The 15,456-nt window shown below is 52.3% G+C and overlaps 1 protein-coding gene across 1 annotated transcript in view; it reads left to right on the forward strand.

Moving 5' to 3' along the window:
* UBAC1 (UBA domain containing 1) overlaps nt 1-15,456 on the forward strand; it is a 56,144-nt gene that overhangs the window by 32,847 nt on the left and 7,841 nt on the right. The window contains exons 5-9 of the mRNA XM_011957415.1: nt 6,091-6,198; nt 7,695-7,797; nt 8,067-8,175; nt 8,797-9,019; nt 14,297-14,383. Coding sequence (XP_011812805.1) covers nt 6,091-6,198; nt 7,695-7,797; nt 8,067-8,175; nt 8,797-9,019; nt 14,297-14,383 — 630 coding nt within the window. The remainder of the gene's footprint in view (nt 1-6,090; nt 6,199-7,694; nt 7,798-8,066; nt 8,176-8,796; nt 9,020-14,296; nt 14,384-15,456) is intronic.

A 15,456-nucleotide genomic window follows, 5' to 3' on the forward strand; every position in this document is an offset into this window, starting at 1 on the left:
TACTAGTTGTTCACCAACCCACACATTTGCCATTTACAGTAGATGTGGTTATAAGGGGTTCTCTCTCCTGGAAGAGCTTGTTTAATCCATGTCAGTCTGGTCCCTGCCCACGGGACCAGCCCAGAAAACCTGCCTCTGAGTTTTTTGAGACAGAGAGGAGAGTAGGGGCACATCCTGCGTGACAGTTCGCTCCCGTGCTGCTGTCCGCCTTCACCTGTGTGTGCTCCCGTTCCCTCCTCTTCAGAAGCAGAAAAACAGAGGAAAGTTGGTAACCAGCCACCACACAGAATAAGGGCTGCGCATGCAGAGAGTGGCTGGCGAGGGAGCACTCGTGCAAGCTTCGCCTCACACCGCACAGGCTCAGCACCCCCATCCAAAAATCCACGTGCACCGCAGTCTGAAACTTTTTGAATGCCGAAATGACACTTAATGGAAGTGCTCGTTGGTGCTTTTTGAGTTTATTATTTGGAATGCAAATATTCCCAAATCTGAAAAAAACCAAAATCCGAATCAGTTCTGGTCCCAGGCATTTCAGGTGGGGGATACTCAGCCTACACTCTTCATGCTGAGAGGGGCGGAGTTCTGCCTGTCTTGTCTGTTTCTTGCAAAACAGAACTGGTTGTCCTTGGTGTGTACATTCACACACACGTTATTGACTCATGGTCTGCGCTGTCCACTCACGCGTTGTACCTAAGGAGAACCGTGCAGTGTGGTGTTTGCTGGCTGCTCCAGAAGCTCACACTTTGGAAAGCTCACTGAGCAGAGGAAGATGCGTTCTGCAAGTGGCATGTCCTACCCCACAGCAGGGCCCGAGCCCGTGCCGAGCGTGGAGCCTGCTGGCGAGAAGGGCAGCCACTTTCCCCTGCTGTCTTTGCATTACTCATCTCAAGGGTAGAGTTTCTTACTCATGCTTTGAGAGGCTAAGGAGAGTATTTACTGCAGAGAAGCAGCGGGCCAAACTCTTTTGGGCTAGGCCCGTGCCTGGGAGTGCAGAAGCTATTTTTGGGTTTCTCTGGGACCATAGGTCCCCAGGAAGAGCGCCCTGGGCTTGGGTCCCCTCCTTATCTTCAGCCACACCTAGCCACACGTGAGTGACACACAGGCTGCCGCCCCACCCATCTGCAATGGACAGATCTGGGCCTGCCTCCGCCTGTCCCTGAGTCAGGCCTGTTTCTGGGAACTGCTGCAGGCAGCATTCACAGTTCTCAGATTACAGTTTGACTGTTGATGTTCAGACTTACAGGCCCGTAACTAATATAAACAGATGGGTCTGACCGTATAGCCATTGCCCCACAGCCCCTTGGATGGGTAGCTTGGAGCTAACTTGAGGAACTTACCTTTTCTCTTCAAATATTTGCAAACTGAAACATTGTAAGATGTCAATTCCTATTTTTATGAATTAATTAATTATTATTATTTTTGAGACAGAGTTTCACTCTTGTTACCCAAGCTAAAGTGCAGTGGCGCGATCTCAGCTCACTGCAACCTCCGTCCTCCAGGTTCAAATGATTCTCCTGCCTCAACCTCCTGAGTAGCTGGAATTACAGGTGCATGCCACCACGCCCGGCTAATTTTTTGTATTTTTACAAGAAACGGGGTTTCACCATGTTGGCCAGGCTACTCTCGAACTCCTGATCTCAGGTGATCCACCTGCCTCGGCTTCCCAAAGGGCTAGGATTACAGGCATGAGTCATCGCGCCTGGCCTAAATTAATTTTTAATTTAGTTTTTGTTTTTGTTTCAGAGACAGGATCTCACTCTGTTGCCCAGGCCACAGTGCAGTGGTACAATCATAATTCACTGCAACCTTGACCTGGGCTTAAGCAGTCCTCCTGCCTCAGCCTCCCGAGTAGCTGGGACCACAGGTGTGTGCCACCATACCCAGCTAATTTTTGTATTTATGAATTAATTTTTAAGTCAAAGTGACGTATGTTTTTAAAAGGTCAAATAATACTACAAATCTTTTAATAAAAATTAGTAGTCTTGGCTGGGTGCAGTGGCCCATGCCTGTAGTCACAGCACTTTGGGAGGCTGAGGTGGGAGGATCACTTGAGCCCAGGAATTTGAGACCAGCCTGGGCAGCATGATGAAACCCTGTCTCTACAAAAAACATAAAAAATTAGCTGGGCATGTTGGCACAAGCCAGGCAGTGCACATCAGGCTGGAGTGTGGTATGATCTCACCTCACTGCAACCTCTACCTCCTGAGCTTAAGTGATCCTTCTCTCTCAGCCCCAGGAGTAAAGCAACTGGGACTATAGGTGTGTGCCACCACACTTCACTAATTTTTGTATTTTTTTTTTAGACATAGGGTCTCGCCATGTTGCCCAGGCTGGTCTTGAACTCCTGGGCTCAGGTGGTCTGTTCCACCTTGGCCTCCCAAAGTGTTGGGATTACAGGCGTAAGCCACCACGCCTGGCCCAACCACTCATAACTCTTGTTTTTTTTTTTTTTTTTTTTTTGAGACGGTGTCTCGCTCTGTCTCTCAGGCTGGAGTGCAGTGGCGCAATCTCCGCTCACTGCAACCACTACCTCCCAGATTCAAGTGATTCTCTTGCCTCAGCCTCCCAAGAAGCTGGGACTACAGGTGCCCACCACCACGCCCGGCTAATTTTTTTGTGTTTTTAGTAGAGACGGTGTTTCACTGTGTTCGCCAGGATGGTCTTGATCTCCTGACCTCATGGTCCGCCCGCCTCGGCCTCCCAAAGTGCTGAGATTACAGGCGTGAGCCACCGTGCCCGGCCAACTCTTGTTATCTTTAACAATTTTCTTCCTAATTTCTAAATAATATGTGTATATTATTATTCCTTGAATGACCAACTTTAGTCTCTATTGACTTCTTAATGGAGAAGCTGTAGTGCCGCCCTCTCTCCTCCCTTGAGGGTTAGATCATAATGCTGGTTGAAGATCTCAGGGTTTTCATTACTATTACAATTGAAGTGTAGTTTTCAGCTGTGAGCAAAATAGATTAAGATTATCCATCCTTCTCACACAACTTTGTTTTTCCTGGAATTAATACTTGCCTCTTCCTTTCATTTGCTTGTTGAGTTTCTTATAGGCTTATCGCTGATTTTTTCATGCTCTTCCACAGAGCTGATAAAGCTTCTGGAAACATGGTCACAGATGTTAGGTCGCCGGGGCGTTCCCTTTCTCCTGGGGCTGTCCCTCCAGATCCCTCTGGCCTGCGCATCTGTCTGAGTCACTGCCTTCCAGACCTGCTGCACAGCCTGGCTTTCCTGCCTCTCTCCTATGGTAGAGTTTGCTAAGTCTATGCGAGTTTTCCGTTGCCACCCAACAAATCGCCACGCACGTAGCCGCTTAAAACGGCACTCGGCTTGTAGCTTGCAGTTCTGTAGGGCAGAAGTCTGGCTGGGTGAGTTCAGCTGGTTTCTGTGCTCAGGGTCTCGAGCTGAAATGAGAGTGCGGAAGGGCTGTGTTCAGGGTGCTGAAAAGCTGCCGTCCTTTCCGAGGCTGGGGAAGATTCTGCTGCCAAGGTCTTCCGGCGGTTGGCAGAGTCCAGTTCCGACCCGTTTGCTTGCTGGTTGCCAGCTGGGGGCTGCTCTCAGGGCCTGGGCGTGGCCCGCATTCCTACCCACACAGCCCCCTCCTCCTCCAGAGCCAGCAGCGGGATTTCTGAAGTGTTGAATCTCTCTTTCCAGAAAGAGACCCATCCCTTTTAAGGACCTGCCTGATTAGGTGAGGCCCACCAAGGATCATGCTCTTTCCCCAGAGTCGGCTGTGCCGCGTGATGTGACCTGACCCAGAGTGGAATGTGTCCTCCTGCTCATGCTCTGCCACCACGCACGGGCAACTGCCAGGCACGGGGAGCGTGCCGCCATCCTCGAGTTCTGCCTGCCGCAGGACCAGGTGTCTTGTTCTTCTCGACCTGTCCGTTGGTCTGGTGGAGCCTGACTTCCTCTAGCGCCCGTGAGGGGAAACCGTCTTGAGGCCTCGCAGTCCAGCGCAGGAGCTGCGGAGGGGGCACCGCCGTGTGCAGCACACAAGGCAGCTCTGAGCCGCTCCTCCCTGCACCAGCCGAGGCCGCCCCTTCCTCTGCTCCTTCTAGAACCTTCTGCCATCTGGTGTGCTTTAGCGTTCTGGGATGTTCCACGGTGTCTCTGCTGCGGGTCTTTTTCTCTTCGCTGTGCCTGGCCCATTGACTCTGGAAATTCAGATGTTTGAGTTCTGGGAATTTTGTCCTGGAAAATGTCCTGAATTGGTTTTTTGATCTTGTTTTCTTTTCTCTTTCTGTAACCCTTATGAGTTGGCCGGTAGGCCTGTTTTCTGAGGGATTCCTTGCTTTATCTTCTAAAGAAGCATTCTTAGCCTTTTTGATCTGGCTGTAACGTATTTAAATTCCTAAGCCGGTGGCCGGGTGCGGTGGCTCAGGCCTGTAATCCCAGCACTTTGGGAGGCCGAGACGGGCGGATCACGAGGTCAGGAGATCGAGACCATCCTGGCTAACACGGTGAAACCCCGTCTCTACTAAAAAAAAAATACAGAAAACTAGCCGGGCGAGGTGGCGGGCGCCTGTAGTCCCAGCTACTCGGGAGGCTGAGGCAGGAGAATGGCGTAAACCCGGGAGGCGGAGCTTGCAGTGAGCTGAGATCCGGCCACTGCACTCCAGCCTGGGCAACAGAGCGAGACTCCGTCTCAAAAAAAAAAAACCAAAAAAAAAAAAAAAAAAACCAAAATTCCTAAGCCGGTTCTCCTCCTCAGTTGTCTTCTAGCATTCTGGTGTGTTCTTCCGCAGGCCGTGTGTCCTGGCTCATAAACACTGTCCTCTTCCCTGCTGGCTCCTCACTTTGTGCTGCTTTCTGTTGTTCCTTTTATTTTGTTTTCAGAGTCTCGCTGTCACTCACCCAGGCTTGAGTGCAGTGGTGTGATCTCAGCTCACCTCCCAGGTTCAAGCGATTCTCCTGCCTCAGCCTCCCGGGTAGCTGGGATTACAGGCGTGCACCAGCACACCCGGCTTATTTTTGTATTTTTATTAGACATGGGGTTTCACCATGTTGGCCATGCTGGTCTCGAACTCCTGACCTCAAGTAATCCACCCACCTCGGCCTCCCAAAGTGCTGGGACTATAGGTGTGCACCGCTGCGCCCAGCCTGTTCCTATTTTTATTTGGGTTTTTGTCTTTTGTGCTGGAAGCTTTCCTCAAACGTCTGGCCGGCTGTCTGTGGCAGAATGCCACCTTCCAGAGGCCCTGGATCTTGTTAGCAGTGCTTTGGGACTGGGTGGCTGCCTGGGGCACTGCCCTTTGGGTACAGACCCTGCCATTTTGCCCCTTCCCACCTCATGGCTGTGTCTGCCCTGCTCCCCTGCTGCTGGGTCTCCCTGTCGAGGGTGCTGGGGGTGCCGCTTTCCCTCTCATGAGCCGAGGGCTTCTGGCCCGGGGTCTCAAGCCCAGCTCTCTGGGAGTTGCCGGCAGGACTGGATGGCAGGGGAGCGCAGGGCAGGGCGGGGGAGGATGGAGTCCTAGCTCCTGAGGCTCACTCCCCGTCCCCTGCCACTGATGCAGTTCTGGGAGGCTGGAAGGGTCTTGCGTCCATGCTCTGCTCTTGGCCTGAGCCTTCGTAGCTCCGCTGATCCCTCCATCCTCATCCTCTGCTGTCTTCTGAGAATGTGCTGTCACTCTTCCGTTTCTGTTCCTCTCCCATCACTTTTGTTCTCGTGAGTTTCTACTGCCATAACTGCCCGTCAGGAGCTTCCAGAAGAAGCAGAGATGAGTTCGTGATTTTGGCCTCAGGGCTCAGCTGCAGCCTGGGTGGTTCTTCTGGAGTCGCCTCCCTTGCCCCAGCCCTGCCACAGCCCCCGTGTGGTGGTTGTTCTGTGACTCTTGCTCCTGCTCTGCCCCTCACCTACCGCTTCACTCTCATTTACGGCAGAGCAGACACTGAGGACACGTCTGCTGTCCCTGGGCCTTGCCCAGAACTCTCCAGGCTCCCCCAGCTCATCAAGGAGTTTACACCTCTGGCTCCTAAAGGAGACGGAGTCTTTCCTGGGCAGAGCTCTGCTGATTCAGTTTTCATCATCTTGCTTTTTGGTGCTGTTACATTCATGTCTGACTTTCTGATGACTTTTCTGTGTAGAAAAAACAAGACCAGAAAGCACCAGATAAAGAGGCCATACTCCGGGCCACCGCCAACCTGCCCTCCTACAACATGGACCGGGCTGCGGTCCAGACCAACATGAGAGATGTAAGTGTCGGCCCAGAGCAGCGGCGGGAGTGTGGGGTCCCCGCGTGGGGGATTGCAGTGGGGGGTTCCCCCAGAACGGGGCAGCAAGAGGAGATTCTCTAGGAGTATTTGGGGAAGTCAGTGAGGGGGTCTATAGGACTGCACTATTTTGCTTTTTTTCTGTAAATCAAAAATTATTTCCAAGTGAGAGTTGGAAAGCCATCTGAAGGCAGGACTGGAAAGATAGATACCCTGGGAAAACGTCAGTCCGGCCCTGAGTTTGGCAAAAATGTTTAGATAGAATTCTGAACCCAAAGTGGGTGGATCACCTGAGGTCAGAAGTTCGAGACCAGCCTGGCCAACATGGTGAAACCCTGTCTCTGCTAAAAATACCAAAAATTAGCCAGACATAGTGGTGGGCACCTGTAATCCCAGCTATTCAGGAGGCTGAGACGGGAAAATCGCTTAAACCTGGGAGGCAGCCAAGTTGCAGTGAGCTGAGATCGCATCATTGTACTCCAACCTGGGTAGCAAGAGCGAAACTCTGTCTCAAGGAAAAAAAAAAAAATCTGAACCCGTGAGTTATTTTGGATGAGAACGTTCTCAGTTAAACCCGGGAGATGGAGCTTGCAGTAAGCTGAGATCCGGCCACTGCACTCCAGCCTGGGCGACAGAGCCAGACTCCATCTCAAAAAGAAAAAAAAAAGAAAAGTGTTCGCAGTGCTCACGTCGACGCCCCAGCAGGGGGCACGTGCTGTGCCGCGGTGGGAGGATGGCTGGCTTCCAACTTCATCCGATGCCAGTCCGACCTAAGAACGCTGCCATAAACCCTGTTTCATTTTAGGAATGAACCTCTTGGAGTCTCTTCCAGAGAGTTCTCTGCTGACCAGGGCATGGTGACTTTTCCCCAGCAGCCAGCATGTGTGTCTCCCATCCTGTGTGTGTCCAGCTCAGAGGTGTTTCTCTAGTGTGGTATCCACACCAAGGCTCACACTCCTGTGAGAGAAGGGGCAGCTGACACCTGACCTCTAGGCCCTGTAGCCAGGAGCTGTTCTGGAGGGCGTCTCTGTTCCGCCCCACAGCTTGTCCTGCCTGGGGAGGACAATGATGGCCACTGCTGTGTGGCAGGCATGCCTCCACCGGGGGCCGGCAGACTCGTGGGCGTGGAGCCTCAGGTGATTCTGTTTTCTTCAGTGAAGCCAGAGAGGGTCTTCAGCTTGCCCCCACCCACGCTGGCTGAACTGACGGTTTCCTCACTGGGCACAGGCTGAGTATCAGGCCAGCACTGAGCGACTGTCACCAGGCGTTCGTGTCCCTTTCCACTGGCTTCAGTCCCACCTTCAGGGAGGCCCTTGGCCCTGCCAGTCCCCTGCCTTGCCCTCAGTTGATCCTGCTGTCTTGCAGGAAAGCAGTGTCATCTCGACTCTGAGGATCGGAGTTCCAGGATGGGAGCAAGTCATAGGTCCGAGTAGGGTTGCTGGACATTAGAGAATTGACCTCCTTTTTTTTCGCTGCAGTTCCAGACAGAACTCCGGAAGATCCTGGTGTCTCTCATCGAGGTGGCGCAGAAGCTGTTAGCACTGAACCCAGATGCGGTGGAATTGTTTAAGAAGGCGAATGGTATGAGTCAACCCTGATGCTGCATTCCAGGCGTGGGTCACTGCCTGCCTTGGGGAGCATCTGCAGCTCCACGCACGCACGACCAGAACCTCAGTGCTTTATGGAAGCGCTTTTTGAGGGCCTGGGGCCTGCCTCACCGGCAGCTCCTGCTGATATGCCTGAGGGCGGGCAGGCAGAGCTCGGACAGATAATTCCTGCAAATGTTTGTGCTCAGATAAGGCCCCTGGGTCTGAGGCTGGAGCCTTCATGGCCCTGTCGTCTCCCCGCAGCGATGCTGGACGAGGACGAGGATGAGCGCGTGGACGAGGCCGCCCTGCGGCAGCTCACGGAGATGGGCTTTCCGGAGAACAGAGCCACCAAGGCCCTTCAGCTGAACCAGTGCGTGGGGCCACCTCCTTCCCTGCTGGAGACACGTGGGACCTGGTCTTGTGGGGCTCCCACCATGGGTGACGTCCTCCTACCCTAAACTCTTTGTTTGACTGAATCTTTTCTAACGTGGGGTTTTGAAGAGGTACCTTAAATATGTGCCTGCAAAGTGTTTTTGGGGTGAATGTGACAGAACAGTCGTTGTATCAATTCTCTTTGGGCCGTTGTATGAGAACTCAAGGTGAAGCCCGTTCGTAGCAGGGACACGGCCTCTAACAGTCTTCTCAGGATTTCCGTGTGAGTCACTCTTTGTGCTTCTGTGTTCAGATCTAAAACGAATAATCCGAGATCCAGGGGCAGCCGGGGGCGCTCCATACCTAAGCTCCCAGCAGAGACCTCCGGGTCCGCTTGCCTCTCTTAGATGGGCTTCTGTTTCTGCCCAGGGTCTCAAGGTAGTCTGAGGCAAGGACCCGAGCTTCAGTGGCACCTGTGTTCATTCAGGTTCTCATTATAAGGGCCACCAGCTGATGCTGGAGAAGTCACTACCGTAGCAGAGGCTCTTGGGAATGGACAGGAGGCGAAGGCCCCGGTCCTTTAGCCTAGGGGTGTTGGAAAGAGTCTCTTGCCTTGCAGCATGTCGGTGCCTCAGGCCATGGAGTGGCTCATTGAACATGCGGAAGACCCCACCATAGACACGCCTCTTCCAGGCCAAGCGCCCCCAGGGGCTGAGGGGGCCGCGGCAGCCGCCCCTGAGGCTGCCGCAGGAGTCAGCACCACCGACGAGGAGGCCAGAGATGAGCTCACGGAAATCTTCAAGAAGATCCGGAGGAAAAGGGAGTTTCGGGCTGATGCTCGGGTATGTGTTACTAGACCTGTCGCCAGGCAGAGCCGCCGTGTCTTCCCTTGAGGTGGCGCCATGGAAAGGAAGCTGGGCTGTGTGGCTGACCTTGGGCTGAGCTGGCTCTTGTCCCAGGAGAGAGAGAAGCTGGGGAAGGGGTTTATAGGCGGGCCTGGGAAGTGGCGAGCCTGGGGACCATGGCCCGAGTTTCTGAGCACCCCTATAAGTTATCCTGGCTTGAATCCAGGCACCCCAGTTTCCTCTCTGTTGCCACATTCATCACCTTTTGAAAAACGACATTTTACAGTTCCTGCTGACCACTCATGTCCACAAGCCACCCCTATTCGGCAGCGTCTCTGTGGGGTGGGGGTCCTGCTTGGAGACCGGGAGGGTCATCTGCTGTGGTGGGTGTCTGTGAGCGAGGGGCCGCTCAGGCTGGCCAACCGCCTCCATGGCGCGGTCTGCAGGGCTGCAGGGTCCCTGCGCCTGTGTGTGTGGACCTTTCTCGCCCGCATCTCATCTCCCCTGCACCTCATCTCCCCGTTCTTCCTTCTCTCTCCTGTTCTTTGATTTGGGTCTTACTTCCTCCTTGGAGGTTTCTGTCTACTCCGACATGCTCGGACGGCAGATCTGCTCTGTCAGGGCTTCTTTCTGCATCCTCTCATCTCACGTGTGGCGTTGGTCGTTTCCCTGGGGTGTGTGACATTGTGCTGTGGCCTCATCTGCGGGGCTCGTGTCTTCCATGGAGTTCCCTGTGGTCAGGCTCTAGACATTCACCTGGGGTGATTCTGAGTTTGCTTCTGCCGGTGATGAGTGGGGCCCCTGCCCCTGATGTCCTGCAGTGTAACCCCCAGCTTCACAGCTCAGGTCTTCCCTGCACAGGATCCCATGGAGACAAACGCTTTTCTTTGTTTCTTTTGCAATTTAATTTAATTTAAAGTTCTGGGATACATATGCAGGATGTGCAGGTTTGTTCCAAAGGTAAATATGTGCCATGGTGGTTTGCTGCACGTGTCAACCTATCACCTAGGTATTAAGCCCAGCATACATTAGCTATTTATCCTGATGCCCTCCCTTCCCCGGGTCCCCAGCAGGCCCCAGTATGTGGTGTTCCCCTCCCTGTGTCCATGTGTTCTCATTGTTCAGCTCCCACTCATGAGTGAGAACATAAGGTGCTTGGTTTTCTGTTCCTGTGTTAGTTTGCTGAGAACAATGGCTTCCAGCTTTATCCGTGACCCTGCAAAGGACGTGATCTCGTTCCTTTTTATGGCTGCACAGTATTCCATGGTGTGTATGTCCCATATTTTCTTTATCCAGCCTATCCAGTTTCTTTTCTTATCCATGGGCATTTGGGTTGATTCTGTATCTTTGCTATTGTGAAGAGTGCTGCAGTGAACATATGTGTGCACGTGTCTTTATAATAGAATGAGTTCTATTATTCCTTTGGGTATATACCCAGTAATGGAATTGTGGGGTCAGATGGTATTTCTGTTTCTAGGTCTTTGAGGAATCACCACGCGTCTTCCACAGTGGTTAAACTAATTTACATTCCCACCAACAGTGTCAAAGTGTTCCTGTTTCTCCACAGCCTCACCGGCAGCTGTTGTTTCTTGACTTTTTAATAATCATCATTCTGGTTGGCATGAGGTGGTATCTCATTGCGGTTTTGATTTGCATTTCTCTAATGATCAGTGATGTTGAGCCTTGCTCTGTTGCCCAGGCTGGATTCTTCCTGCCTCAGCCTCCTAAGTAGCTGGGACTACAGGCACACACCCACCACGCCCAGCTAATTTTTGTGTTTTTAGTGGAGACAGGGTTTCACCACGTTGGCCAGGCTGGTCTCAAACTCCTGACCTCAAGTGATCTGCCCGCCTCGGCCTCCCAAAGTGCTGGGATTACAGGAGTAAGCCACCACGCCCAGCCAACTGTCTTTTGAGAAGTGTCTGATCATGTCCTTTGCCCAGTTTTTAATGGGGTTGTTTTTTTCTTATAAATGTGTTTGTTCCATGTAGATGATGGATATTAGCCCTTTGTCAGGTGGATAGATTGTAAAAATGTTCGCTTCTGTAGGTTGTCTGTTCACTCTGATGGTCATTTCTTTTGCTGTGCAGAAGCTCTTCAGTTTAGTTAGATCCCATTGAGACAAATGCTTTTCTAGTCCATCTTCTCATCTTTTCAGGGTCCTCGTTTTTTTTTTTTTTTTTTTTTTGGAGACGGAGTCTAGCTCTGTTGCCCAGGCTGGAGGCTGGAGTGCAGTGGCGTGATCTCGGCTCACTGCAAGCTCCGCCTCCCGGGTTTACGCCATTCTCCTGCCTCAGCCTCCTGAGTAGCTGGGACTACAGGCGCCCGCCATCTCGCCCGGCTAGTTTTTGTATTTTTTTTTTTTTAGTAGAGACGGGGTTTCACCATGTAGCTCAGGATGGTCTCGATCTCCTGACCTCGTGATCCACCCGTCTCGGCCTCCCAAAGTGCTGGGATTACAGGCTTGAGCCACCGCGCCCGGCCTCAGGGTCCTCGTTTTAAGTAAGGGTCTCATTTCCCACTGTCTACCTCCCATGGGCCCAAGGCGCACATTCTGTCTGTGTGTGGACGTTAGACCCTGCGCACACCCTTTCGTAGAGCTAGTTTTCTGTCTCTTCCTTCTTGGTTTTTATCACTTGTGGATATCCCTTTCTTGTGAGTTTAGCTATGCATTTAAAAGTTTCTCTCTTTTTTGAGACAGTTTCACTCTGTCACCCAGGCTAGAGGGTGGTGGCACAGTCATGGCTTACTGCAGCCTTGACCTCCTGGGCTCAAATGATGCTACTTCAGCCTCCTAAGTAGCTCTTACAGGCACGCACCACCAAACGGGGCTAATTTTTTAATTTCTAAAATTTTGTACTGATAGGGATCTCCTTGTGTTGCCCAGGCTGGTCTTGAACTCCTGGCCTCCCAAAGTGCTGCAATTACAGGCATGAGCCATTGTGCCCAGCCTAAAAGCATTTTTGTTTTAGTTTTATCTAGCATTTCTAGGTTTAGCAGAAAGTTTGTCTCGTTGTGCTTGTCTCCTAGGGAGCCAAGTTCACATCTGATCCTGGAAGCCTGTTGGGCGGAGCGGCCACTCTCCAGCTGGGTCCCTTGTGCACTGAGGCTGGACTTTACACTCTCCTGTGTTGTGGTGCTACACGGTCTCTTAGAGGTTGTTAGTCATATTCTTTCTTGCCGTCTTAAGCCTTTTTGTTAAATAGAGATGCTCATTCTTAACAATCTTAATGTGCTCATTTTCCTAAGATCTTCCCCATTGTCATTCCCTCCTGTCATGTCTCTGTGTCAGAATATTCCGTAGAATGTCTTTGATGACAATGGTTACAAGGTGGTCAAGGCTTGAGGGGCCAGCCTATCAGTCCTTCTACCCTTCGGTTTCTGTATGAGTCTTGAGATCAGGCAAGTATCCAGTAGGGATCGAGATACTAGCTTCGTTACCGAGAAAGGATTGGAGAGCTCTGACTTGAGGCCAAAACAGATTTGCTGCTGCCCCTCCCTTTCCAGTGGTGGACAGGATACCTGCTGGCCGGGGGCAGAGCTGACAGGGCCCGAGGTCCTGCAGCCCGTGAGTGCAAGGCCTCTCTCCCATTGCTGCCCACAAGCAAGTCTTTGCCCCCATGGGCTGGGAGGGAGGGCGGGGGCTGCCAGGTGTTGCCTCAGGAGTACTGGGGCATCATTTCCTGGGCTGAGGTAGAAATGAGGGAGAGTGCTTCCTATTGAAGCTAGTGAGAAGGGCATCCTGTCCTTGAATTCAATAGAGTCCAGGCTATTCTATGTGACTTTGATACCAAAATATTGTACGGTGGGTTCTTCCAAAGTTCACTGTTGGAGCTCCTGGAGTTAGGATGTGGCTCAGGAGGGACCATAAATAGAAGATACGGAGTTTTTTTCTTTTTTGAGATGGAGTCTCACTGTGTTGCCCAGGCTGGAGTATAATGGTGTGATCTCGGCTCCCTGCAACCTCCACTTCCCGGGCTCAAGCGATTCTCCTGCCTCAGCCTCCCGAGTAGCTGGGATTACAGGCGTGTGCCATCACGCCCAGCTAATTTTTGTATTTTTAGTAGAGATGGGGTTTCCCCATGTTGGCCAGGCTGGTCTCAAACTCCTGACCTCAGGTGATCCTCCCGCCCCCGCCTCCCAAAGTGCTGGGATTACAAGCGTGAGCCAGTGCGCCTGGCCAGGACTTTTGAGCTGATCATGCACACAGTTTAGCTCCAGCCAGCATCCTTCCTGAGCTCCACCCCAGCTCAAGTCTTTTTCTGCCAGGTTCTCTTGGAAGCATCTGACAATGCAGTCCAGCTAGACTGGCTGCGGACGTGCACGGTCCGTGGGGCGCGGTGCTGCATGAATTCAGCCTGGGTGGTGCTGGGAGCTGTGTGGGGCCGGCACCCCTCCACTTAATGGCCTTATGGTGGCCAGAAAACTGACAAAGATGGAGAGGACTCTGGGGGCTTCAAGAGAGTGAGATCTGACCTTTCAGGGATTAGGAGAGGCCCTTGAAATTTTGATGAAGCCTTCATTTTATTTATTTATATTTTTTCAAAACGGACCCCTTTAACATTGTGTTATAAATCTCCAGAGTAAAGGACATATTATCTTGTTACATGAATTGTGTCCAGAAAAATGTACGTCCTTCCCCAAAAACGAATTAGTATATGTTTAGTTGTAGCTTAAGTTTTGTTCAATATTAAAATTAAAAAATTAGTTTTAGGATTTTTTTTCTAAGATAAAATCTGAATAAAACCTTTTTTCACGGATTACAATGACATTTTTGTTTCCATTGAGATTGCATTTACTGACGTGGCCTTTCTCTAAGGCCACTTATTCTTGGGTAACAAGCCCCTCTGGGGTAAACCTGCAGTGGCTGCTGAGACAGTCTTATCTACACAGTCACTGGGACAAACCTGAAAGGGTCTGAAGTTGACCTGACTGCCTCATGTCCACATAAGCGATGCATTTCTACCTGTCATAACCTGTGGCTTCTCCCCACAACCTGTGACTCCCTGAAGACAAGCCTGGGAGCTGCACTGACCCCCTGGCTCTGCTAACTACAGTCATACTCTTCACTTCTTCAGCTTTAGGATGCTGAAAACCGAGATCTGTTTCAGTAGAGCTGTGAGGAAAGAGAACGTGGACGGAGAGTGTCCGCAGGGCTGTTGGGAGCACCCCCTGCTAGGGTGCCGGGGAGCAGGGCCCCCTCTCTGCATGCAGGGCACTGGTTCCTCGGCCTCCTGCCGCCCCCAGCGAGCTAACGGCTGTGCTGTCCTCTAGGCCGTCATTTCCCTGATGGAGATGGGATTCGACGAGAAGGAGGTGATAGACGCCCTCAGAGTGAACAACAACCAACAGAATGCCGCGGTGAGTGTCGGGCTGTGGTGAGTGAGTGTCAGGCTGTGGTGTTGGCCTTGGCGAGTGAGTGTTGGGCTGTGGTGAGTGTTGGGCTGTGGTGAGTGAGTGTCGGGCTGTGGTGAGTGAGTGTCGGGCTGTGGTGAGTGAGTTTCAGGCTGTAGTGAGTGTCAGGCTGTGGTGAGTGAGTATTGGGCTGTGGTGAGTGTCGGGCTCTGGTGAGTGAGTGTCGGGCTCTGGTGAGTGTCAGGCTCTGGTGAGTGTCGGACTGTGGTGAGTGTGTGTTGGGCTGTGGTGAATGTCGGCTGTGGTGAGTGAGTGTTGGGCTGTGGTGAGTGAATGTCGGGCTCTGGTGAGTGTTGGGCTGTGGTGAGTGAGTGTCAGGCTGTGGTGAGTGAGTGTCAGGCTGTGGTGAGTGTCGGACTGTGGTGAGTGAGTGTCAGGCTGTGGTGAGTGTCGGCTGTGGTGAGTGAGTGTTGGGCTGTGGTGAGTGAGTGTCGGACTGTGGTGAGTGAGTGTCAGGCTGTGGTGAGTGAGTGTCGGGCTCTGGTGAGTGTCAGGCTGTGGTGAGTGAATGTCGGGCTGTGGTGAGTGTCGGGCTGTGGTGAGTGAGTGTCAGGCTGTGGTGAGTGAGTGTCGGGCTGTGCTTAGTGTCCTGTGGTGAGTGAGTGTCAGCTGTGGTGAGTGAGTGTCGGGCTGTGGTGAGTGAGTGTCGGGCTCTGGTGAGTGTCGGGCTCTGGTGAGTGAGTGTCAGGCTCTGGTGAGTGTCGGGCTCTGGTGAGTGTTGGGCTGTGGTGAGTGTTGGGCTGTGGTGAGTGAGTGTCAGGCTGTGGTAAGTGAGTGTCGGGCTGTGGTGAGTGTTGGTCTGTAATGAGTGAGTGTCGACTGTAGTGAGTGAGTGTCAGGCTGTGGTGAGTGTCGACTGTAGTAAATGTCGGGCTGTGGTGAGTGTTGGGCTGTAGTGAATGAGTGTTGACTGTAGTGAGTGAGTGTCGGCTGTAGTAAGTGAGTGTCAGGCTGGGTGAGTGCTGGGAGCCTCACTCATGAGTGCCCCAGGCATGGTAGAAGCCGTGTGTTTGCCTACT

This window comes from Colobus angolensis, unplaced genomic scaffold (genome assembly GCF_000951035.1).
Source record: "Colobus angolensis palliatus isolate OR3802 unplaced genomic scaffold, Cang.pa_1.0 Scaffold44, whole genome shotgun sequence".
NCBI lineage: Eukaryota > Metazoa > Chordata > Mammalia > Primates > Cercopithecidae > Colobus > Colobus angolensis.